Source organism: Martes martes, assembly GCF_963455335.1.
Source record: "Martes martes genome assembly, chromosome: 3".
NCBI lineage: Eukaryota > Metazoa > Chordata > Mammalia > Carnivora > Mustelidae > Martes > Martes martes.
In genome coordinates, this window is record NC_137890.1 from 107384359 (window position 1) to 107409717 (window position 25359).

Sequence of the window (25359 nt, forward strand, 5' to 3'; positions counted from 1 at the left end):
CAGGATTTGAGATACTTTGATGAGCTCACAAACTGAACTGTCAAAAGTTCATCTCAAGCTTTCTATTAATGGAAAGATAAATCAGTCCTTCACAAGATTTCCCTCTGGAAGCAAGGAAAATGCAACATCATTCAACTTATAGGGGAGCCAGAAATGAAGGACTTCTCTTTGACAATACCTATTCCTCAACCTTCATATCCAATTAAGTTCTTATATATTTTCACTCTTTAATATTTCTATAATTCTCCCTCATTTCTTTGTTTCCCTTCTATTCCATGTTTCTATCACATCTTACTAAAACTGCTATACCAGCCAATGATCCAGTCTCCCAGAGTCATCTGCCTCCATCTCACACCTCTTCAATTCTCTACTAAACCTAAAAGCTAGAACCCATATTTTCCAAAGGCAAATACATACAGCTATGTATGTATTTGAAGGCAAATACATACAGCTATGTATTTGCCTAACCATACAACTGCTGCCTCCTTGAAATACTTCTTTGGTTCTCATTATTTTTAGTACTAATATAAAAATCAACAACTTATAAAGTCTAGATTTAGTTCCTACTTATTTCTTTAGCTCCATCAGCTTGTATAGTATATCCTTCTTGTTCTGTGTTTCATACTATTCAGCCAATATTGATTCTCAATCAATTTCTTATATATAAGATATTTCAATATTTTCAAAATGATTGAATTAATGATTATCGATCCCAATGCATATATTTTATTAATTGTTGGTAAGAAAATATCATTGCTCAATTTTTGGTAATAATTATAAATAAAGTCCACTAAATGAAAAGAAGTCTGTGACTTTCTTGAAGACAAATTCATCAAATAACTACTAGCTACCCATCTATATTGATAGAAAATTGTCCTTACATTACATTACATTACATTACATCTTTCCCTTCATACAATTCACAAAGCCTTTTGGTAAGGATTTCACATTCATGATAAAGTGCTTAAACAATTTTCTGTTAGACTTTGATGAATTTCTTATGAGATCACCTGACTGTCAGTCTTAGAAGGCACGCAACGTCCTTTAACTGATCTTTCAAGGTATTTAATGATCATTACCTAGTCTAACAACTGGATAATAATCCAACCATTATTTCCCTCTCCTCTGTAAAAAAATCCTCTAGGAAGAATAAATCTTTGCATTAGCCTTCTTATAAAGGTTCTTCTCTTATAGGAAGTTTGAAATAAGTATTTAAACAAGTTTATAAACAATTCACTCGAGTTGTTTTTGTTGTTGTTGTTGTTGTTGTTTTATTTATTTTTTTTTTTAGATTTTATTTATTTGCCAGAGAGAGAGAGAGAGAGTACACACAAGCAGGCAGAGAGGCAGGCAGAGGCAACGAGAGAAGCAGGCTCCCCTCCGAGCAAGGAGCCCGATGTGGGACTCGATCCCAGGACCCTGGAATCATGACCCAAGCCGAAGGCAGCGGCTTAACCAACTGAGCCACCCAGGCGTCCCTCAAGTTGTTTTAATAACACTAAACTTAGATGAGTAAAGAGCTAGCATAAATAAAAGAACACTTTAGTGGTTAAAGACTCTCAGATCTACTAGTGATACCCAAGCCAGCTTTTTAAATATGATATGTGGAAACTCTTGAGAACCTGTGAATTTAAACCTGCACTTCTTATTGCTTTAATTAAGAGATTGATCATTCCTCATATAAGTTCTGATTTTAAATTTTTAGTATGTTTCAAAGCATGAGAGTTTGATATATCTATATGGATTACTGATCACCCTTTCTTCTATCCTCTTCCAAATCACTCTTTCATGCTTATTGGAAAATGAAATTGAACAGAAACTGTCTTGTTTGGTTTTGCAGTCATGGAAAAGAACAGATACTCTATGAAGATATACTAATATACTAATACTATACTATACACATACTAAACACATATATATACTATATATATAAATATATATATATATAAAACTAATATATTATATATATGCAATATATATACTAAGATACTCAAAGAAGATAAACTAAACTATTACTACAACTAATAATAGCAATAATAACAACAACTGATCCAGAAATCACAATACACCAAGATTCAAACAAAGACTAGGATAATTCAATGTTAAATATTTAGAGTCATGGCATCTGTAAGTATGTCTAACTTCACTTCAACTATATTTTCTACTTTGGGGGAAGTTACTTTTTTTTTTTTTAATGGTTAATTTAACAACATTTACCAATAAGTTATGATTTAACCTAGCAGGTTAGTATGTGGATAGAAATAAGTTCCCTGTCTTATTTGTGTAGTCTAGTTCTGTAAATTTTATGCAAAAGGAAATTGATAATAAGCTTGAGTCCAAAGAGAGAAAGAAGTCCTTCCCAATATTCTATATTTTGTGTATGCACAAATTACCATTCCCCCATCAGCAAAAAAGAAGTCTTCAAATGTTTGTTTAGAAATCCATAAATTTTAAGGAGATCCCTTTTGAATTTTTTTCTTCTTTTGAAACAAAATTTCTAGTTATCAGACTATTATGTGCAACATAATTATAGCATTCTACAATTGTAAAGACATAGCATATTATTAAATCTCTGAATAATCAATTCCAACTTTCAATTAACAACACAGAATTGGATAATAAAAAAAAAGCATACAAAAGAGACTTGTGATTATTATAAATTGAATGACATTTTTTTAAGTTGTAATGTGCAAAGCTCTTACCTCTTGAAATAACAGTTTCCAACCCAGTTCCGTTAATAAAAGCCCGTTTAATGGTTTGTGTTTTAATATCTGTCCAGTATAAACGTTCTTCAGATGCATCAAAGTCTATCACAGTAACATCATCAATATCAGGGACTGTAAAGGCCGTGATAAAGTTAAAATATGGATTATCAATATCCACTCCTCTGATTTCAGAATGCCTTGCATATAGAAGAAATTTTTTCATTTCTAGAAAAGATATAGAAATAAGTGTTTTTCTCTTCTAACCTCGGCAAGTTTGAAGCAATCTAGAAATTCTAAAATTATTTCTTGTTATTTAAAAGAATTTTAACATCAAAAAAATCATAATCAAGATTTGATAGGCATAAATGAGTTATCTATTATTTAAATTAAAATTCTTAAGAACAAATGAAAAACAAGTTAGAATTCTTAAGTCATATTTTTCTTTAGTTAGAAATACCAAGAAATTCTCAGTGATTTGATCTTATAATTTTAAACAATTCCTAAAACACATGAACTCTGCAAACGTCAAACAACAGTATTTGTTCTTTGTACCTAATCAGAACAAAATTAAATGATTTTTGAAGGCATCTAAGAACATTTTTTATACTATCTCAATAAAATTAAACATGGATTTAAAAGTCATGTTCATGTTTTCCTTATCAAAATTGGGCTTTAAATAATGTTAAGGTATGTTTTATTACACATTTTTAAAAATCTGTAGTAAGTAACATTGTGAGGCATTGCATCATTTTTACTTCCCAAAAGCACCTTTTGGAACTGAGTTTAAAAAATAGGAAATTAAATAGAAATAGATGTCACAAATAATCTATTATTTCATTGTTCTCTTTGGAATTATTGTTGTTGTGATATGTTAAGGTTATATATAATTAATTAAATCAACATGCACCTACATTCCTGAGTTAAGATTTTGTGAACACATTCTTCTCTGCCCTTGAAAGTAATTGCTCCACAAATAAACAAAAATTACTCAAAATTAAAAGAAATCAAAACAGAAAAAAAAACCTACAGTCTGATTTCATTCACAAATTTCATTATCATTTTTTTCTAGTTTAAATGTGCTGTTTTAATATTTTTAAGAAATATTTCAAAGTCATATATTTTACCTCATTCTTCCTCCCTTCAAGTTGATAATCCCCCATAAAATGATGTGAAAGGAACTTTAGAAGAGCAGGAGGAGATTAAAGCTGTTAAGTACCTCTTTGTTACATGGGTTACCTACATCATCACTTTCTGAAAATGCCCTTTCACTTACAAATCTCCCTGCTGTGTAGAGATAAATTCTGCTAACACACCAAATAAGAAAGTGGCAAGGAAAAAAATGAATAAGGTAATAAATAGTAAAGTGCAGCATATCACATATTTAAATAATTTGTCAGTCTTCCCAAAAGTAGATGAATCATCAATACAGTCTGAAAGTAGCACTACCTCAAATGTTTTTAAGGACATTAAAAATCTCTTCTGCTTCACTTTGAGGAAAATCTTAATGCTAATATCATTTGAGAGAATTCAATTTGAAATTTAGATAAGAACTTCAAGAAATTTACCATAGCAGGTCTTCTTGTCTGAGGAAAGTTTCATCAAGTGGGGGCACGCACAAGCAGCACTCCTATTATGATTGATCAGACACATATGAGAGCAGGGTCCTTTGCCATCATTAGCTGCACAGGGATTGGGAGCTGTAATTACACAGTGAAATATTAACAGTGAAAAAGAGAAAGAAATATATTACGGAACCTTTGAGGTTGACAAGGGTTATTCATGTAATGATTCAAAGTGAAGTTCCCTATATAGCACCCATTACTGGGATGATTAATATGACAATAATAGATAATCATACATAGCAATTACATTAATAAAAACATTTTCCTCCCCAACCATAACAACTAAGTTAACTCCCTCAAATTTCTCTAAGTCTAAATATATGCATCCTATTTCCTTAGAAGGAAAGATTTTGTTAAGGATTTTTTCTGAGGGGAAAAAAAAAACAGGAGTAATTATTAAATTTAGTTTATTATAAGCTCAACTAAACCATAATCCAGGAATTGAGTGTATCAATGGACATTGTTACTTTCCTAACCCACCATATAGACTCCCTTTGTGCCTCAGCACACCACTCTTAGTATTTCTTCAGGAAACTGCTCTTGTTACATACATATCCTTCCTTCAGGTTATATGCTCTTTATCAAATCAGAGGCCTAAATGAAGAAATGTTTAACACCCTTCATGATTAAGACATCTACACTTTCCCTTTTTTTTTCTCTCTCTACTAACTGGCTAAAGTTTCCTCTACTTACGCAAACCTGCTAAACTATATTGTATAAGTAAGTTATAATATATTCAAATTTAGAGTGGAATTTTAAATTTTACAGCTCAATGTCATTCTCTTATTCTTTTGTGTTTCGTGTTCTGTCATTATGCCTTTTGGATAAGATTTTAATCTCAGTCGATCAATAACTGTCCTCTTCAATCTTATTTTTATAGAACCTGTCTAGTAGAATAAGAATACTAAATTAAAGGCAGAAAAGTGTTACAACTTCTGATCCCACTGGCAATATTTTAGTTTTCAACCTATTTCATCTTCCTAACAAGTAAACCTATTGTTCAGAGTAGTTAATGCCTGTCCTGTAGAATTTTAAAGCACAAAGACCAAAAATAAATGGGTTATAATGAAATTGTAGAGGATATGAAAAATTAACTGTACTTGATACTCAATGTGGTTTTTGCTAGTATTTAGGTAAAATAATAATCAATGTCTTTGCATTTGCTTAAAAATAAATCAAAGGAAATGAAAGACTCAGAAACATTTTTATAAGAAAATCAATAAAGAAGAGATTTTAAGATGATGTCATAAAAGGATCCTGAACTCACCTTTTTACATAGACACAAATCTACAGCCATATATATAGCATGATGCCATATGAAAAGGACCTGAAAGCTAGCTAAATAGCACCTCCACAGCAAAGAATAAAAGGGCCGCACTGAAATAAGTAGGAGGGGCAGAGACATGGTTTCAGGGAAAATCCTCCTCAACCCTCACTGCTAGCTCCAGCCTGAATACCCTGACCTTGCACACTATAGCCACAACCTGTCCAGCTCTAACTAGCCAGCCAAGCACCCCACCCTCATGCACCATAGCCACTGCTTGTCCTACCAAAGCTGGCAGAGATGTACTGCGCTCACAGGGGATACTTCTTGAGCATCTAGCTCTCTTAGTCAGGGGGGATTACATTTCTGGGCCTCATGGTCTGAAACATTTGGAGAAACAGACCTCGCAGGCTACAATCCCCAGGGCATTGCATAAACAGTAGACTGAAACACTTTCCCAGTATTTGTGTGAAAATGCCTATTTTCTTGTTCTGGAACTTAAGCCTGAGGACATTCAGAGGTCAGAGGCCCCCTGGGAACCTAAGTAAAGAATCACTATATTAGTGTCCTCTTTTGTCTTTGTTGATATCTCCCAGAAAAGGGATTGTACATATGTCTAAAGGCATAATTTTTAAAACTGTTGTCCAGATCTCTCAGGTTTGAAAGTCATCATGTTTTATGATTATGAACCATGGTTTATGATTAAGACTATATTTATACACCTTAAAGGCTGTTGCCTGAGGATCTATCTTACAATAAGACTAAAACTATACACTGTCTAAAATCCCTCCCTTTGGAACACTGACAGATTTTGGCACACCTGCAACAGCTGGGACCTATGAAGAATAAATCAGCCTACTTAGACAAAGGTGGGAGAAACAAACACAAGCTAAAAAAAAGTTTAAAAGATAAAGCTTATCTGCTACACAAGTCCACTGCTTCAAGACTGAGAGAGGTAGCTGTTTTGCCTAATGCATAAAAACAAAAACAGAGTCAAGCAAAATGAAGAGATAGAGGAATATGTTCCAAATGAAAGAATAAGACAAAGCCTCAGAAGAAAACCTTAATAATGCAGAGGTAAATAATCTGCCAGGTAAGAGTTCAAAGTCATGTTCATAAGGATATTCACCGAACTCTGGAGAAGAATGGATGAACACAGTGAGAACTTCAACAAAGGGGCAGAAAACATAAGAAAGTACCAAAAAGAAGTCAAAAGACTATAGTACAATATATTATAATAGCTGAAATGAAAAACACAATGGAGGGGTCTAGCAAACTAGACTAAGTAGAAGAATGGATCAGCAATATGGAAGACAAGACAGTGGAAATTATCCAATCAGTGGAGCAAACAGAAAAAAAAAAAAAGATAATAATAACAAAAGTGAAGGTAGCTCAAGAAACCTGTTGGACAATATCACACAGAATAATGTGCATTATAGGAATCCCAGATGGAGAAGAAAGAGAGAAGAGTGGTAGATAATTTATTTAAAAGAATAATGACTGATCACGACAGTATGGTACCAACACAAAAACAGACACATATATCAATGGAACGGAGTAGAAAACCCAGAAATGGACCCAAAACTATTTGATAAACAAACTTTGACAAAGCAGGAAAGAATATCCAATGGGAAAAAGACAGTCTCTTCAACAACTGGTGTTGGGAAAACTGGACAGCAAAAGGCAAAAGAATGAAACTCGACCACTTTCTTATATCATACACAAAATACACAATAATAAACAAAATAAATAATAAATAAATAAAATAAATAATAAAAAAAAAACAAAAATAAATGCAAAACAGATGAAAGACCTAAACATGAGACAGGAAACCACCAAAATCCTAGAGGAGAACACAGGGAGTAACCTCTTTGACATTGACCATAGCAACTTCTTATGAGATATGTTTCCAGAGGCAAGGGAAATAAAAGCAAAAATAAACTATTGGACTTCATTAAAATAAAAGCTTCTGCACAGTGAAGGAAATAATTAATAAAAGGTGGGCAACATTCTGAATGGGAGAAGATATTTGTAAATGATATATCCACCAAAGGATTGGTAACAAAAACAACAACAACAACAACAACAACAAAAGAAAACAAAAACAAAAACAAAAAACCCCAAAAACCCCACAAATAATCCAGATAAAAAATAGGCAGAAGACATGAACAGACATTTTTTTCCAAAGAAGACAGACAGATGGCTAACAGACACATGAAAGGACGCTCAACATCACTGATCATCAGGGAAACACAAATCAAAACTACAATGAGATATCACCTCACACCTGCCAAAATGGCTAAAATCAACAATACAAGAAACAGCAGGTGTTGGCAAGGATGCAGAGAAAAGGGAACCCTCTTACACTGTTGGTGAGAATGCAAACTGTAGCAGCCACTCTGGAAAACAGTATGGAGGTTCCTCAGAAAGTTAAAACTAGAGCTACTCTATAATCAAGCATTTGCACTTCTAGGTATTTACACAAAGGATACTAAAATATTGATTTGAAGGGATACATGCACCTCAATGCTTTTAGCAACATTATCAACAATAGCCAAATTATGAAAAAAGGCCAAATGCCCATTGACTGATGAATAAATTTCATCAGATGCAGCATATACATACATGAAATATAACTTCAGCCATAGAAAGAGTAAAATTTTGCCATTTGCAACGATATGGACAGAGCTAGAGAGTATTATGCTAAGTAAAATAAGTCAAAGAAAGACAAGTACCATATGATTTCACTCATATGTGGAAATTAAGAAACAAAATAGATGAATATGGAGACAAAAAAGGGAGGCAAACCAGAAAACAGACTCTCAACTATAGAGAATAAACTTGACGGTTACTGGAGGGGAGGTGGGTAGTGGGATGGTGAAGTATTAAGGATGGCACTTGCGATGATCACTGGGTATCATATGTAAATGATGAATAGGTAGATTTTACACCTGAAATTAATGTACACTGTATGTTAAATATCTGGAATTTCAATAAAAACTTAAAAAAAAAATAAAGTATGGTTGAAAACTTCCATAATCTAGGAAAAATAAAAGGGGTGGGGTTAGACATCCTATTCCAGGAAGCACAGAGAGTTCAACATAAAATAAATAGAAAGGGATCCAAATCAAGATACATTAGAATTAAAATGTCAATAGTTAAAGATGAAGAGAGAATATTAATAGCAGCAAGAGAAAAACAAATTCTCACATACAGGAGAACATTAAGGCTATCAGCAGATTTATCAATAGAATGTTTATAGGCCACATGGGAGTGGGATGACATGTTCAAAGGGCTGAAAGTAAAAACAAAACAAAACAAAGCAAAGCAAAACTTCCCTACAAAAATACTTTATCCAGCAAGGTTATTATTTGGAATTGAAAGAGAAATAGAGTTTTCCAGATAAGCAAAATGCAAAGGAATTCATTACCACTAAATGGCCTTAAAAAAATGTTAAAGAGACTTCTTTAAGATAAAAAGAAAAGGGAATAACTAATAACAAGCAAACATTTGAAAGTAAAAATCTCATTAATAAATGTAAATATATCATAAATATAACGGATTAACAATTTATAAAGCTAATATGAGGGCTAAAAGACAAAAATACTAAAATTAATTATAGCTGTACTAATTAGTTAAGGGGTACACAAAATAAAAAGATGTAAAATATGGTCTTTGCATGACTCTCCCAGCTGAGTCTCTCTGGGCACAATGGCAACTCTTAAGGAAAAACTGATTGCACCAGTTACAGAAGAAGAGGCAACCATCCCAAACAATAAGATCATTATAGTGGGAATTGGACAAGTTGGTATGGCATATGCTGTCAGCATTCTGGGAAAGTCCCTGGCTGACCTTGTCCTTGTGGATATTTTTGAAGATAAAAAAGAAATGATGGATCTGCAACATGGGACCTTATTTCTTCAGACACCTAAAATTGTGGCAGATAAAGATGATTCTGTGACTGCCAATTCTAAGATTATGATGGTGCCTGCGGGAGTCCGCCAGCAGAAGAGAGAGAGACAGCTCAATCTGGGGCAGAGGAATGTTATGTCTTCAAATTCATTATTCTGCAGATAGTCAAGTACAGTCCTGATTGTATCATAATTGTGGTTTCCAACCTAGTGGATATTCTCACTTATGTTACCTGGGAAACTAAGTGGACTACCCAAGCACTGTGTGATTGGAAGTGGTGTAATCTGGATTCTGCTAGATTTCTCTATCTTATGGCTGAAAATTTTGGCATTCATCCCAGGAGCTGCCATGGATGGATTTTGGGAGAACATGGTGATTCAGGTGTGACTGTGTGGAGTAGAGTGAATGTGGCAGGTGTTTCTCTTCAGGAACTGAATCCAGAAATGGGTACATAAAACGACAGTGAAAATTGGAAGGAAGTACATTAGATGTACATAAGATGGTGGTGGAAAGTGTCTATGACGTCATCAAGCTAAAAGGATATACCAACTGGGCTACTTGATTAAGTGTGGCTGATCTCGCTGAACCCATGTTGAAAAATCTACCCAGGATTCTCCAGTGTCAACAATGGTGAAGGGGATATATGGCATTGAGAATGAAATCTTCCTGAACCTTCTGTGTATCCTGAACGCTCAGGGCTTAACCAGTGTGATCAACCAAAAGCTGAAGGATGATGAGGTTGCCCAGCTTGAGAAAAGTGCATATATGTTGTGGGACATCCAGAAAGACCTTAAAGATCTGTGACTTGTGGCTTCTAGGCTGTAGAAATTTAAAACTACAATGTGATTAACTTGGTTTTTCATCCATATACATGGGTCACAGTTTGCTTTTATCTTCCCAAATATGTGAATCTGGGCTCACAGAATCAGAGACCATACTTGGTTTAGTGCTTGCAATTATGAACTCTTGAACCAATAAAATTAACCAGTTTAGGGTACTTCTAAAAATAATTAATTAATCAAAATTATTTTTCAAGAATTAGAAAGAGAAGTAAAATGTGACATCAAGAATAGAATACATGGTGGGGGAGGGTAATAAATATGTAGTTTTTTAAACGTGTTTGAATGTAAGATGCTATCAACAAAATAGACTATCTGTATGTGTGTGTATTTCTATCTATCTATCTATCTACCTATCTATCTATCTAGTGCTATTTGTGGACCACATAGTAACCACAAATAAACAATCTATAGTAGATACACCAAAGACAGAAAGGAATCTAAACATAACAATAGAGAAAATCATCAAACCACAGGGAAGAGAACAAAGAAGAAAAAAAGGAACAAAGACAAATTACAAAAATGTCCACAATACAATCAACAGGATGTCAATAAGTATATACCTATCAATAATTCTTTAAATGTAAATGGAGTAAATCTCTAATCAAAAGACACAGAGTGCCTGAAAGTGAAAACAAAACAAAACAAAACCAAACAAACAAACAAAAACAAACCCCAAGACCCATGCATATATTGCCTGCAAGAGACTCACTTCAGATCTAAGGACACACACAGACCAAAGATATTCCATGCAAAGGGAAAGTAAAAGAAAAAAGAAAAAAGAAAAAAAAATGTTCAGCTGGTGGTTATACTTATATTAGACAAAATAAACTTCAAAACAAACTATATGAAAGACAAGGGCATTGCATAATGGTCAGTCCAAAAAGAAGATATAACATTTGTAAGTATTTATGTAGGTATTTATACACCTAGTGAAGGAATACCTAAATACATAAAGCAAATATTAATAGACTAAAAGAGAGTAACTCATGGCAATACAATAATATTAGGGGACATTTAAGTGCCACTTACATCAATGGATGGATATCCAGACAGAAAATCAATAAGGAAATATTGGCCTTAAATGATGCATTAAACCAGCTGGATGCAGATATATATAGAACATTCCATCCAAAAGAAGCAGAATACATGTTCTTCTTAAGTGCACATGGAACATTCTTCAGGATAGATAAGATGTTAAACCACAAAACAAGTCTCAGTAAATTCACAAAAAAATGAAATCATATCAAACATCTTTTCTGACCACAACAGGATAAAACTAGAAATCAATTACAGGAAGAAAAGTATAAAAATCACAATTATGTAGAGATTAAACAACATGCTACCAAATAGCCAATGGATCAATGATAAAATCAAGAAAAAAAAAAAAAAATAAAACACCTGGCGGTGAATCAAAATTCAAATACAAAAGGCCAAAATCTGTGAGATGCAGCAAAACCTGTTTTATGAGGGAAATCTCTAGCAATACAGTTAGCCTGAAGAAATACAAAAAAATCTCACATCAACAATCTAACTGTATACCTAAAGGAAGTAAAAAAAGAAGAAATAATGCCCAAAATTAGTAGAATGAAGGGAATAATAAAGATCAGAGTAGAAATATATTTAATATAGCCTAAGAAGATAAAATAAATGCTCAAGGAAACTAAAAGTTTCTTTGAAAGAATAAATAAATCTTTACCTGGATTGAACAAGAAAAAAAGAGGGGCTCAAATAAATGTACTTGAGTACAGGGCCCCCAAAATAAACTCACACATATATGCTCAATTAATTTATGATACAGGAGTCAAAAATATACAAAAGGAAAAGGACAGTCTTTTCAATAAATGGAATTGGGAAAATTGGACACATGAGAAAGAATGAAACTGGATTGCTATCTTACACCACACAAAACTCAAAATTGATAAAAGATTTGAATGTAAGGTCTGAAACCATAAAATCTCAGAAGAAAACATATATGGTTAGCTCCTGGACATCAGTCTTAGTAATTTTTTTTTGTTTCTTTGACTTCAAAGGCAAGGGAAACAATAGCAAAAATAAACAAATGGGACTACATCAAACCTAAAATCTTCTACACAGTAAAGGAAATCACCAACAAAACACAAATCAAGGTGCTAAATGGAAGAAGATATGTGCTCATCATATATAGGAGCTAATTTACAAAGTACATAAAGAACACATAATTCAAAAACAACAAAAGAAACAACCTCATTAAAAAAAAATGGACAGATGATTTAAATAGACATTTTTCCAAAGAAGACATAGAGATAGCTGACAGGCACATGAAAAGATGTTCAACATCATTAATTATCAAGGAAATGCAAATCAAAGCCATAATGAGATTATCATCTCACTCTTGTTAAAATGGCTTTTGTCAAAGAGACAAGAAGTAACATCTGTTGGAGAGGATGTGAAGAAAAGGGAACACTCATACACTGTTGGTGGTAATGTAAATTGGTAAATCCACTATGGAAACCTATATGGATATTCCTCAAATAACTGAAAACAGAACTAACGAAATTCAGCAATTCCACTTCTGAGTATTTACCCAGAAACAAAAACAACAATTCAAAAAGAAATATGCAACCCTGTTCACTGCAGCATAATTTATGATTACCAAACTTATGGAAACAATCTAAGTGTCAATCAATGGATGAATCAATCAAAGGATGTGATATATAGATATAGATATGATGGAATACCACTCAGCTATAAAAAAGAAAATCAGTATTTGTGACAACACGGATGAACTTTTAGGGTATTATGCTAAGTGAAATAAGTCAGATAGTGAAAGACAAATACCATATAATTTCATTTATATGTGAAATCTAAAAACCAAACAAAATAAAGGAAATAAAAACAAAGTCATATAGAATATATTGGTTATCAGAAGGGAAAGAAATTGAGAGGGTAGGCAAATGGGTGATAGGTCTCAATTGTATAGTGATGGGTGGTAACTAGACTTATGGTAGTAATTGCTTTTTAGTGTACAAACTGAATTATACAGCTGAAACTCATATAATGCATACTAATTTTCACCTCAATTAAAAAAAAAACAATCAATCAAGAACAACACCGTTAGAAAAAAAATGGAAGCCTAAGTCTAGAGATTCTTTGGGAGTACAATTCCCTCTATCACATGGAGAAATACTATATATTTTTCTTCACAAGTATAAATTATGTGTTACAATTAGATTCCCTAAAGAAATTGCAGGTTAGAGAAGCAAGAGAGCAGATGTAAAGTTTATTATGGAGGAAAGGTATTGGAGGAGAGGAGCCAGAATCAGGGGGCACTGTTTGAGAACCATTATATACCTAGAGCCAGGGAGACCCAGCTGTAGTAGTAAAAGTTCAAATTTCAACACTTGGGACAAGGAACAGAAGGTGAGGAAAAAGAAGAAAAACAGAAAAAAAAAATTGAAGAGCAAAGGGTAGAAGAGGAAGGAGGAGGAAAAAGCATTTGACCAAATCCAGCATCTGTTCCTGATTAAAATGCTTCAAAGTATAGGGATAGAGCAAACATTCCCGAACTTCATAAAAACTATCTAAGAAAGACCCACAGCAAATATCATCCTCAGTGGGAAAAAGCTCGCAGCCTTCCCGTTGAGATCAGGAACACGACAAGGATGCCCACTCTCACCACTCTTGTTCAACATATTATTAGAAGTCCTAGCAACAGCAATCAGACAACAAAGAGAAATAAAAGGTATCCAAATTGGCAATGAAGAAGTCAAACTCCCTCTCTTCGCAGATGACATGATTCTTTATATGGAAAACCCAAAAGACTCCACCCCCAAACTACTAGAACTCATACAGCAATTCAGTAATGTGGCAGGATACAAAGTCAATGTACAGAAATCAGTGGCTTTCTTATACACTAACAATGGAAATACAGAAAGGGAAAATAGAGAATTGATTACATTTACTATAGCACCAAGAACCATAAGATACCTGGGAATAAACCTAACCAAAGAGGTAAAGGATCTGTACCTGAGGAAGTACAGAACACTCATGAAATAAATTGAAGAAGACACAAAAAGATGAAAGACCATTCCATGCTCTTGGATCGGAAGAATAAACATTGTTAAAATGTCTATACTGCCTAGAGCAATCTATACTTTTAATGTCATTCCAATCAAAATTCCACTGGTATTTTTCAAAGAGCTGGAGCAAATAATTCTAAAATTTGTATGGAATCAGAACAGACCCTGAATTGCTAAGGAAATGTTGAAAAACAAAAATAAAACTGGCGGCATCACGTTACCTGATTTCAAGCTTTACTACAAAGCTGTGATCACCAAGACAGCATGGTACTGGCATAAAAACAGACACATAGACCAGTGGAATAGAGTAGAGAGCCCAGATATGGACCCTCAACTCTATGGTCAAATAATCTTCAACAAAGCAGGGAAAAATATACAGTGGAAAAAAAGACAGTCTCTTCAATAAATGGTGCTGGGAAAATTGGACAGCTATATGTAGAAGAATGAAACTCAACCATTCTCTTACACCGTACACAAAGATAAATTCGAAATGGATAAAGGACCTCAATGTGAGACAGGAATCCATCAGAATCCTAGAGGAGAACATAGGCAGTAACCTCTTTGATATCAGCCACAGCAACATCTTTCAAGATATGTCTCCAAAGGCAAAGGAAACAAAAGTGAAAATGAACTTTTGGGACTTCATCAAGATCAAAACCTTCTGCATAGCAAAGGAAACAGTCAACAAAACAAAGAGGCAACCCACGGAATGGGAGAAGATATTTGCAAATGACAATACAGACAAAAGGTTGATATCCAGGATCTATAAAGAACTTCTCAAACTCAACACACACAAAACAGATAATCATATCAAAAAATGGGCAGAAGATATGAACAGACTCTTCTTCAAAGAAGACATACAGATGGCTATCAGACACATGAAAAAATGTTCATCATCACTAGCCATTAGGGAGTTTCAAATTAAAACCACATTGAGATATCACCTTACACCAGTTAGAATGGCCAAAATTAGCAAGACAGGAAACAACGTGTGTTGGAGAGGATGTGGAGAAAGGGGAACCTCTTACACTGTTGGTGGGAATGCAAGCTGGTGCAGCCACTTTGGAGAACAATGTGGAGATTCCTCAAGAAATTAAAAATAGAGCTTCCCTATGACCCTGCAATTGGACTACTGGGTATTTACCCCAAAGATACAGATGTAGTGAAAAGAAGGGCCATCTGTACCCCAAAGTTTATAGCAGCAATGGCCACGGTCGCCAAACTGTGGAAAGAACCAAGATGCCCTTCAACGGACAAATGGATAAGGAAGATGTGGTCCATATACACTATGGAGTATTATGCCTCCATCAGAAAGGATGAATACCCAACTTTTGTAGCAACATGGATGGACTGGAAGAGATTATGCTGAGTGAAATAAGTCAAGCAGAGAGAGTCAATTATCATATGGTTTCACTTATTTGTGGAGCATAACAAATAACATGGAGGACATGGGGAGATGGAGAGGAGAAGGGAGTTGAGGGAAATTGGAAGAGGAGGTGAACCATGAGAGACTATGGACTCGGAAAAACAACATGAGGGTTTTGAAGGGGCGGGGGGTGGGAGGTTGGGGGAGCCAGGTGGTGGGTATTGGGGAAGGCACATATAGCATGGAGCACTGGGTGTGGTGGAAAAACAATGAATACTGTTACACTGAAAAGAAATAAAAAATAAAATAAAATAAAAATACTGACAGGAAATGCTATTCCTCTCAAGGAAATTAAAAGCATAATCCAAGATAGCTCAATGATAGGTAGTTGGATTTCACTTTGAACATCACTATTTTTGGCCCAGAATCATACTAGCTCTTCTCAACATCCTATAATCATGAAAAAATATTTTTAAAAGCAAAAATAAAATAAATAAAATATTTAGTTTCTATATGCACAATAAAGTAAAAAATCACATTGCTTTGTAGCCCATCTGTATTAATGATAATGCTGTAATGTAATATTCACAATATTTTGTGCTTTCACAGTGTGCAAAATCTAAAAGACTTTACTTTCAATATTTATCTTTTCTCAATTTGAAATAATACTGTTAAATATTTTAAATTTCTTTCTAACCATGCAAATAGACACCAAATTACCAAATTAAGGAATTTGATTCACAAACTCATATTTTAATATAAAGCAGGCATTAGTATATGGTGACCCCAGAGCCAAATATAATTCACTGCTTACTTTGGTAAATAAAGTTTTATTATAACATAGCCATGCTCATTAGTTTCCACATTGTTTATGGCTGCTTTCACACAGTAAGAGCAAAGTTGAGCAGTTTCAGCAGAGATCATATGGCCCATCAAGTCCGAAAATACTTATAATCTGGCTCTTTACAGAAAAGTTTTGCCAATACCTGACATTAAACAATTAACTGTTTTATAAGAAATACTATGGCAGAATCCAATATCAATACAGAGGTTGTGAACTCCTATGAGACCAAGGCTATCCCTTTAATTGCATCCAGGAGTTGGGAAAAGCTGACCAGTCAATGGAATGCTGTAACTAACAGATGAAATGCTATTAGAGCTGTGCAAACTGAGTGTACCAATGGTTCATATTATCTAAACTTAAGCTGAAGATGCCAAGGTGGCTCAGTCAGTTGGGCATCTACCTTCAGCTCAGGTCATGATCCCAGGGTCCTAGAATCAAATCCCACATCAGGCTGTGGGATCCCTGTTGCACAAGAGCCTATGTCTCCCTCTGCCTCTCTCTCATGAATAAATAAATAAAATCTTAAAAAAAAATTAAAATAAACTTAAGTTGACCAAAGAACCTTAGAGATACATGTAACTCCCCTCTTTATATTTATGCATTGAATAAATATTTATGAAGAACTTAGTTATTCTGCCTACTTTTAAAAATCTTGAATTTAATAGTAGACAAGACGTAGTTGTTATGCCAAGGGGTTTAAGAATCTGTACTCTAATAACGTACACCATCCCCTGCAATGCTATGGTCACTGGCTCAATGTAGGTTCTCTCCATTTTTCTCTTAGATTGCTACTCTAAGTTTCTAAGTAATTTCTTGATTTCTAGTTTCTCCCCATTGCATACAGCTAGGCTTTTAATACACAGACTTAATCCATACAGCTGCCTTGCTGAAAAATTGTGGATGGCTTCCCACGGTCTACCTCACAAAGTCTCCATCTTACCTCCTACCATCCCCCCATGATTCTTTGGCACTTGCCAGAGTTGTTTATTTTCTGTCCTTTAACCCCCATGGTTTTTTGTTTGTTTGTTTGTTTGCTTGTTTTGTTTTATCCTGATGCACTCAATTTGTTTTTGTTAAAGATGTTCTCAGCCTTCCAAACTCACAAAACTTAAATTTCAGAGCATTTTTTTCCTCTTCTTTTTCACTACCGTATTTAGTGAGTTATCATTACCAGACTTTCCCTAATATGTGTTTCCTTCTCTGCATTTTTACCTTTCCTCTTCCAACATAGATTTATTTCATCACCTTTGAATGACCTCTATGGCCATGTAACTGGTCCTCTGTGGGGTACTGCTCAGAACATACCACTCTTTCTAAGATACTACTCTGTCTTCCAGCCTCTATGCCTGCTTTTCTTTTGCATGCACATTATGCACATGCTTAAATCAATTTCTCATTGTTCTCTGAATATCTAGAGCTTGTCCTTTTCCACTTTCACTTGGTATACTTCTCCCACAGAATTTTATCATCAATGTCTTAACCTTTCTTTATGAATCAACTTAAGTCATTTTTCTTCCACAGAACAGTTTCTAATGAAGGTAGAAAATGCTGATCTCTTCCATCACTTAATATTATTTTAATTATTGGCTATACAAGGCATTTAGCACTTGGTTGTTTACTGTCCTGTTTTCTAATTATCCATGACTTGTATTCATATGCCTTATGTCTGTATATACTGATAAATCAAAGATTGACATTTTCTATTATTTTTTTCTGTAAAAGGCCAGATAGTAAATATTTTCACCTTTGCAAGCCTTATGCCCTTCAGAGTCACTATTCTACTTTTCTGTTGTAGCACAAAGTCAACGAAAACAATATGTGAATCAAAAGTTTTGGCTATGTTCAGGGGCGCCTGGGTGGCTCAGTGGGTTGGGCCGCTGCCTCTGGCTCAGGTCATGATCTCAGGTCCTGTGATCGAGCCCCGCATCGGGCTCTTTGCTCAGAAGGGAGTCTGCTTCTCTCTCTCTCTCTCTCTCTCTCTCTGCCTGCCTCTCTGCCTACTTGTGATCTTTCTCTGTCAAATAAATAAATAAAATATTAAAAAAAAAAAAAGGTTTGGCTACGTTCAGATAAAACTTTAGTTATGAAGGAGGCAGGAAGCTGAACTTAGTCTAAGGGCCTTAATTTGTCAATATCTGAGCTTGAATATCAGTGTCATGTTGGCAGGAACTATGACTAAGTACGTAACATATTTTTTCATAAAATTTCTCTGGTATCTATTACTGTGTTAGACTTAAAGACATTTGGATTCATATGCATGCTCATTAATGTTTGTGGGATATGTTCTAAAGAATCAGGAATCTAAATATTTGGAAAGGGAGTTAATCTTCTAAGGCACATCATAGCTGTAGGTAAAGAGACTAAATAATGTATAATTACAATGTTTTATAGGAGAACCAAATGTTAATCATGCAATCACATAAGACTGATGTGTGCTCTGTGAAGAAAACAATATCATTAAAGATAATTTCATATTTTATGCAAACCATGTTTAATTGTAGTACATTTCTCACCAGCAAAAATAAATCTTTTAAACCCAAACAATTATTTTATCCATTAAATTAAAATAAAATGTATGCAAATATTGATGCAATATAAAATATGTATCATATTTATTTACATAATAAAATTCTGCTTTAACCAGAATACCAGGACCCAGTTTATTAGATAAGTGGAAGATTTTTCTTTCTCCCATGTAGCCATTTTTTATAGTAACTAATATTCATCCTGTTAATAAACTTTATTGGTACAAAATAATTACTAATATAATAAAATATCTATATTATACTTTTTCTTTTAGAAAATAATCTAACATTTTTAAAGAAATGCATTTTCAGAAGGATCTTACAATTAAACACTAATTCCCAATTCTATTTTACTTTTGACAAATGCCTTCAAATTATAATTTTAACAGTCGATGTTGAAGAACTAGAATGAGTTTCTTATTCAAAACACACACATATAATAAAATACATGCAAGTGAAAGATGTTCTGATTGCTTTAGTTTCACCAAATCCCAGCAATATTAGAAGGTACTTCCATCAAATTATAACATATTTAATGGATTAATTTTATACTGTACTCTATTTTTATGGAGTAGAAAATAAAATGTCTAAAAAATCTTATCTGATTTTCCATAAAATATATGTATTTCAATGAGAAAAATTCTAAAAGCCACAAATACTTCTTCCATTTATTTGTGCACAGTTCTTTGTAAAAGGATAAAAACAAACATGGAATATTATGTTATATTTAGTGCTTAAAACACCAATGAACTTTCAGTTATTCTAAAAAAGTGACTTTAGGTGTTTTTCTATTCTCTTAATTTGCTTGCTATTTATAGTACTTGTATAATTTGATTGAATAAACATCAAAGTTTTTATCTTTATGATTAATTTATAATCACAAAAAGGCTTTCTTATTTAAAACAGTGGATCTCCACCTCCCGTCCCTCCAGGAGACTTTTGGGAATGTATGGACACATTTTTGGTTGACAGGAGATAGTACTGGCATACTAGTAGTCAAGGATCCCAATAAACTTCCTGAAATGTAAAGGAAGCCCTTCCCCTCCCCCCAACTAGGAATTATCTGGTGGAAAATGTGAATGATGTAGAGGCTGAAAAATCCTGACCTTGGAGTAGAACCATGGATTCAGTATTTAGTGGATTTGAATGAATGCAGGGCTCTAAATCACTTAGGTTTGCATGACTTAGGCAAGTACATCAAACAGCATACAAAAGAAGAAAGAATTTTGATGATTCCTTTTTTACTAATCTTTTCTACTGCTCCAAGGTAGATTGCATATTTTAAAAATAGCAATTTATAATGCAGCTAAACTTACTGCCTGCATATAAATTCTTTTATAGGTTAGCTGTTTGATACTTCTATCATATTTTGCCAAAGAAATAATGATAAAAATGGCAATTAAGTTTTTCAGATGAACCAACAAAACCCATTAATTTATACTATGGTTTTAAGATAACATAGGATTTATTAAGAAACTAAATTGGGTGCTAGTTTATATAACTGGTAATGGGAGCAGAGGACTATGTGTTATAGGGAAAAAAAACAACAAAACATAAGAGGATAAAGTGAGTCCCATTCTATCTTTTTATATTAATAGTAGGAATGAGGGAGCAACATGTCTTTGGCATGTTTCAACTCTCATTTTCTTCCTCATTGTTCATTTCCCCTCTCTCTTCTACTAGGGTCTCAGTACTGCATAAAGTTCTAAGCACCTCATTATAGAAGCCTCACAGGTTTACTCAAATCATAAAAATTCCTCCTTGCTTTGATATCAGCTGCCTTTCACTTCACCTCAGTCAGAATCTTCATCTCTTCAAAGTTGCTGGTATCAACTACAAGTAAAGGTGAAAGCATTTTGATTTAACTATTTCACAGCAGCTTGCCATTCTTAGAAATACTAGCATTTTAAAATAGAATTCATGTAAAATAAAATAAATCCCCCTTTGATAGTACATAAATATTTGAAATAAAGAGCTACTAAATAGTCAAGGGATGGGGTGCCTGGTTGGCTCAGTTGTTAAGCATCTCTTAATTTTGGCACAGGTCATGATCTCAGGGTCATGAGGTCGAGCTCCACCTGGAGCTCCATACTGGGCATGGAACCTCCTTAAGATTTTCTCTCTCTGCACCCCCCCCCCACCTCTCAAAAAGCAAAGCAAAGCAAACCAAATCAAATCAAACAGGGAAACAATATTTTTTTAACACCGTTAATAAGATGTAGGATGGGGGCACACATACACTATATACAGACACAGATATATGTATATGTATCTCTACATACATATACATATATGTATATATGTAAACATATGGAAGTAGAGAGAAATTTGGTTTTTATGACAGGTAGTTAGATCTTGATAAAGTAAGCTGTGGAATTAGATGATTTAAGTAATTTGCAAATATTTGAGATTCAGCTCCACCACATTGAAACAAGGTATCAAGAGTATTTCTTTTTTTTTCTTAAACCTTCTTATTAATTTGATAAATATTGCCTATGATTAAATATATTTATAAGTCTAAATGAAATCCTTCAAGTTTTATAAGTGACTTTGTCCTCTAAAGGAGCAATGATATTACTATCTATTACTAATATTCTTAGAATCTGGAATCTTTTTTTTTTTATTTTTCAAAATAAGATTGGCTAATTTTCTTATAAATGTTGCCAATAAAAGTTTCATTTTCCATAGAAATATTTTCCTGAAGCAATTGTAGTAGGTACTTCTATCATTTCAATGTTAAAACTACTCTTTGCGAAATAGCCCGCAGTTCTCCTTATACTGTCATAACATAATAGGCAAGTGAGATAAAAATTGATGGAAAGAGTAAAGGTTCTAAAATGGAATAATTTATTTTTATCACAATATGCTAGAAAATGTGTTAAGTGCTTTGTAAGCATTATATCCTTTATTCTTCTTACCAGTTTTGTTTATAGAAGAGTAAACTTAATTTCGAGAGGACTTAAATCACAGAACTATTAAGAGGGAAATAGGTTTCAGATTCTAGAGTATGAGCCTCTACCCATTATACATACTACCCTTCTAAATGAGCCAATTCCCTTAGACTCATTCATTCTTGTAATGATTCATGGATGCTTTACAAAGTAGGGATGTGGGATGGATACTGCCTTGGAATATATATATATATATTTATATATATATATATTAATATATATTATATATATATAATTATATATATATAATTTATATATATGTATATAAAATTAATCTAATTCTTGTAACTGTGAATAAACCCCTCATGCCTCATTCATTTTGTCTCTGGGTTTTGATTTTGCCAAGGGATATTGTCATTAAAGTGTTGTATAAAATTTTTTGCTCATTTGCCAGTCACTGGGTTTCAAGAAGAAAATTGAAAGGGATGATTGATTCAGTAGCCTGTCTTTGAAAGTGAAATAAAATGGTTCCTGGAAAACAGCACTATTTATATGAACAAATACATATTAGGTCCCCATTGAACTGAATTATTTTCAGAAAGAGAAGTTTCTTCAAAAAGGGAAAACATCTGGTAATTGGTGAAAGTCTAATAGATAAAGTATTTGCAACTCTCTGTATTTAAAGTGACAATCATATTCTCAAATTATTTCAGGAACAGATTCCAATCACAGCACCTAAAGAAATGTAGAAGAAAACTGAGAACAAGAACAACAACATCAGAGTGGTGAAATCCTTCTGGATTCATGGAAAAACTGAACTCCACTTGATATTAAATCACAACTGAAGCTGTGATTAAGAAAACATCTTTGAACTGAGAGAGGACACAGAGGAATGCCAACCTGCTGAACTGGAGAAGGTTTGCAACAAAAGAAGGAAGTTGTACTTTCTCCATGTTTACAAACAACTCCTCTTATAAACAGAAGAGAGGGATACTGATGGGTGAAACAAAGTAACTAAGGAAATTTTGTCTGTGTCTGTCTGTCTATCTATCTTTCTGTCATTTACTTAATAACATTTATATAGTGCTCAGTATTTGTTGTTATCTTCTAAGTGCTTTAAAAGGAAACTAACCTGTTTAATCTTTCACAATGATTCCATTTTACACACGAAAAAAACAGGATAAATAATGGTTATGTAGTCAGGATAGTACAAAATTAAAATGTGAACCCAAATAGTCTGGCTCTAGAGTCTTCCTTCCGGTTATGACATTGCATAAGCTAAGTATCATGAAAGTTGTCTTTCTTGCATTTGCATCCTGTTACCTAACAACATTGTTCTTTTATTTAATAATTTATATTATTTTAGTAAAAAGGACTTAAAAATTAATAATAATACTCAACCTCAGACAAACTTATGATCACTAGGACATATACAAACAACTCCACGTAAATTGTCCTAAATAAAATTACAGCAGACCATCCTCCAAGTTGCCAAATCCAATGAATATACTTATGTCTTTGTCTTTCTTGACTTCTCCCGGAGAATTAACTCTGTTGACCACTGTCATCTTGACACCTTTCTTAGTTTTTTGTTAGTTTCATTTTTGCTTTTTTTATTCATCTGACTGTGTTCTCTTTGGTTCTGGAATTTCTTGGTCACCTCCTCAGCATTCTGCCTTCCCTTCCTCTTTAGTGTTCATTTTCTTGAAAGTTCTGTCTTTGGCCTCTTCTCATTTTCTGTAACATTCTTGGGAAATCTCACCTATCATCTTGCCTTCAACTTAAAGTTGAATGACTACCAAAGCTCTACTTCTAGTTCAAAATCTCCTTGCCTTTGCAGCCCTGAATATTCAATCATATCCCAGCGGTACCTCAAATTGAATGTATCAAAAGTCTATTTCTTGTTTATCCTTTAAACCAGGTACCAGTAGACCTTGGCCTACAGGTTAATACTGTAGCTTAGCAGTCAGTTAAGCATCTGACTCTTCGTTTCAGCTCAGGTCATGATCTTGGGGTCCTGGGATAGAGCCCATGTCAGGCTTTGTGCTCAGTATGGAGTGTGCTTAAGATCTTTTCTCACCTTTCCCTTTATCCCTCCCTTGCTCGTGCATGCTCTCTCTCTCAAATAAGTAACTAAATTATTTTTTAAAAAGGAATAATATCCATAACACATGAAAAGTATATGAAATTCTAATTTCTATTTTGTCCTATTCTGACGGCATACCATTATCTATCCTAACTTTTCATCTGTAAAGTGAAATCACTGCAAAGATTAAACACTTTAGTTTCTTTTTAAAGCACTTAGAAGATACCCAACAAATACTAAGCACTATATAAATGCTGTTAAATAAATAATAGACACACACACAATTTCTGTCCATAAATTACATTTTATTGGAACAAAAGTACAATAGTTCATTTTCTATGGGATTACTTTCACACAACAGCTGAGTTGAATAGTTGCAACAGAGACCATATGGCCTATAAAGCCTAAAACACTTACTGTCAGGCCTTTCACAGAGAAAGTTTGTTGATTCCTGTCTTAAACCAATCCTGCAGACTCTATGTCATATTTTGATCATGAAGCCAATTACAGAAACTAGTAACACAAGGCCATCTCAAATTCTTCCTTTTCTTCCCAATCTCCCCTACTCTACAACTGCTATCACTGTTTTTTTTTTTTTAATTAATTTTGTTTCTAAGTGTCTCTCATTCATACCATTCTCCCTGCTTTTATGATAGGCTCCCAGATTTTGGCATTAGCTACCTCCTGATCTATAGCTAGTCTCCTTACCAGTCTCCTTCCTACAGTGCTGTCTTTCCGCAGTCCATCCCTCTCACAAATGGAGTCAAGTTTCTAGCACCCAAACCTGCTATTTTCACTTCTTTGACCAAATATTTAAAACTTATTTACTCTTTTACTTAGGACTGTAGTTCTTTAGATAACATCAGCATCCCCTGGGAACTTACTAAGAATGCAAAATCTCAAGCTACATGCTAGACCTATTGAATCAAAAGCTCTTGAGTGCAGCCCAGAAATCTGTATTTTAGTGATCCCTGCAGATAATTCAGATGCACACTCAAGTGTGAAATCACTAGAACCACCCACCCTAGGGGACAAAAATTAAAATTCCTTGAAAGGACCATTTAAATTCCACCATGGTCTGAGTCCTGCCCAATCTGTTTCCCATTTATTCCCTCCTTACCTCTAGCTGCTTCAACCATCAAATGAGTAATCGAGGCCCCAGAAGTTAATTATTTTGCCTCAGTTGACAAGCCTAGTGAGTGATAGAGGATGGATTGAACTAGACTAACCAAGGGTCTTTTCAG

At 33.9% G+C, this 25359-nt stretch overlaps 1 protein-coding gene and 1 pseudogene across 2 annotated transcripts in view; one reads left to right on the forward strand and one right to left on the reverse strand.

Moving 5' to 3' along the window:
* LRP1B (LDL receptor related protein 1B) overlaps nt 1-25359 on the reverse strand; it is a gene marked incomplete at both ends in the record, with an annotated part of 1929835 nt that overhangs the window by 602057 nt on the left and 1302419 nt on the right. The window contains 2 exons of the mRNA XM_080798957.1: nt 2703-2930; nt 4271-4402. Of these exons, the coding sequence (XP_080655083.1) occupies nt 2703-2930; nt 4271-4402 (360 nt within the window). The remainder of the gene's footprint in view (nt 1-2702; nt 2931-4270; nt 4403-25359) is intronic.
* Nucleotides 9303-10307, forward strand: LOC308340519 (L-lactate dehydrogenase B chain-like; annotated as a pseudogene). The gene has a single exon. The product of its transcript is annotated as an L-lactate dehydrogenase B chain-like (transcript).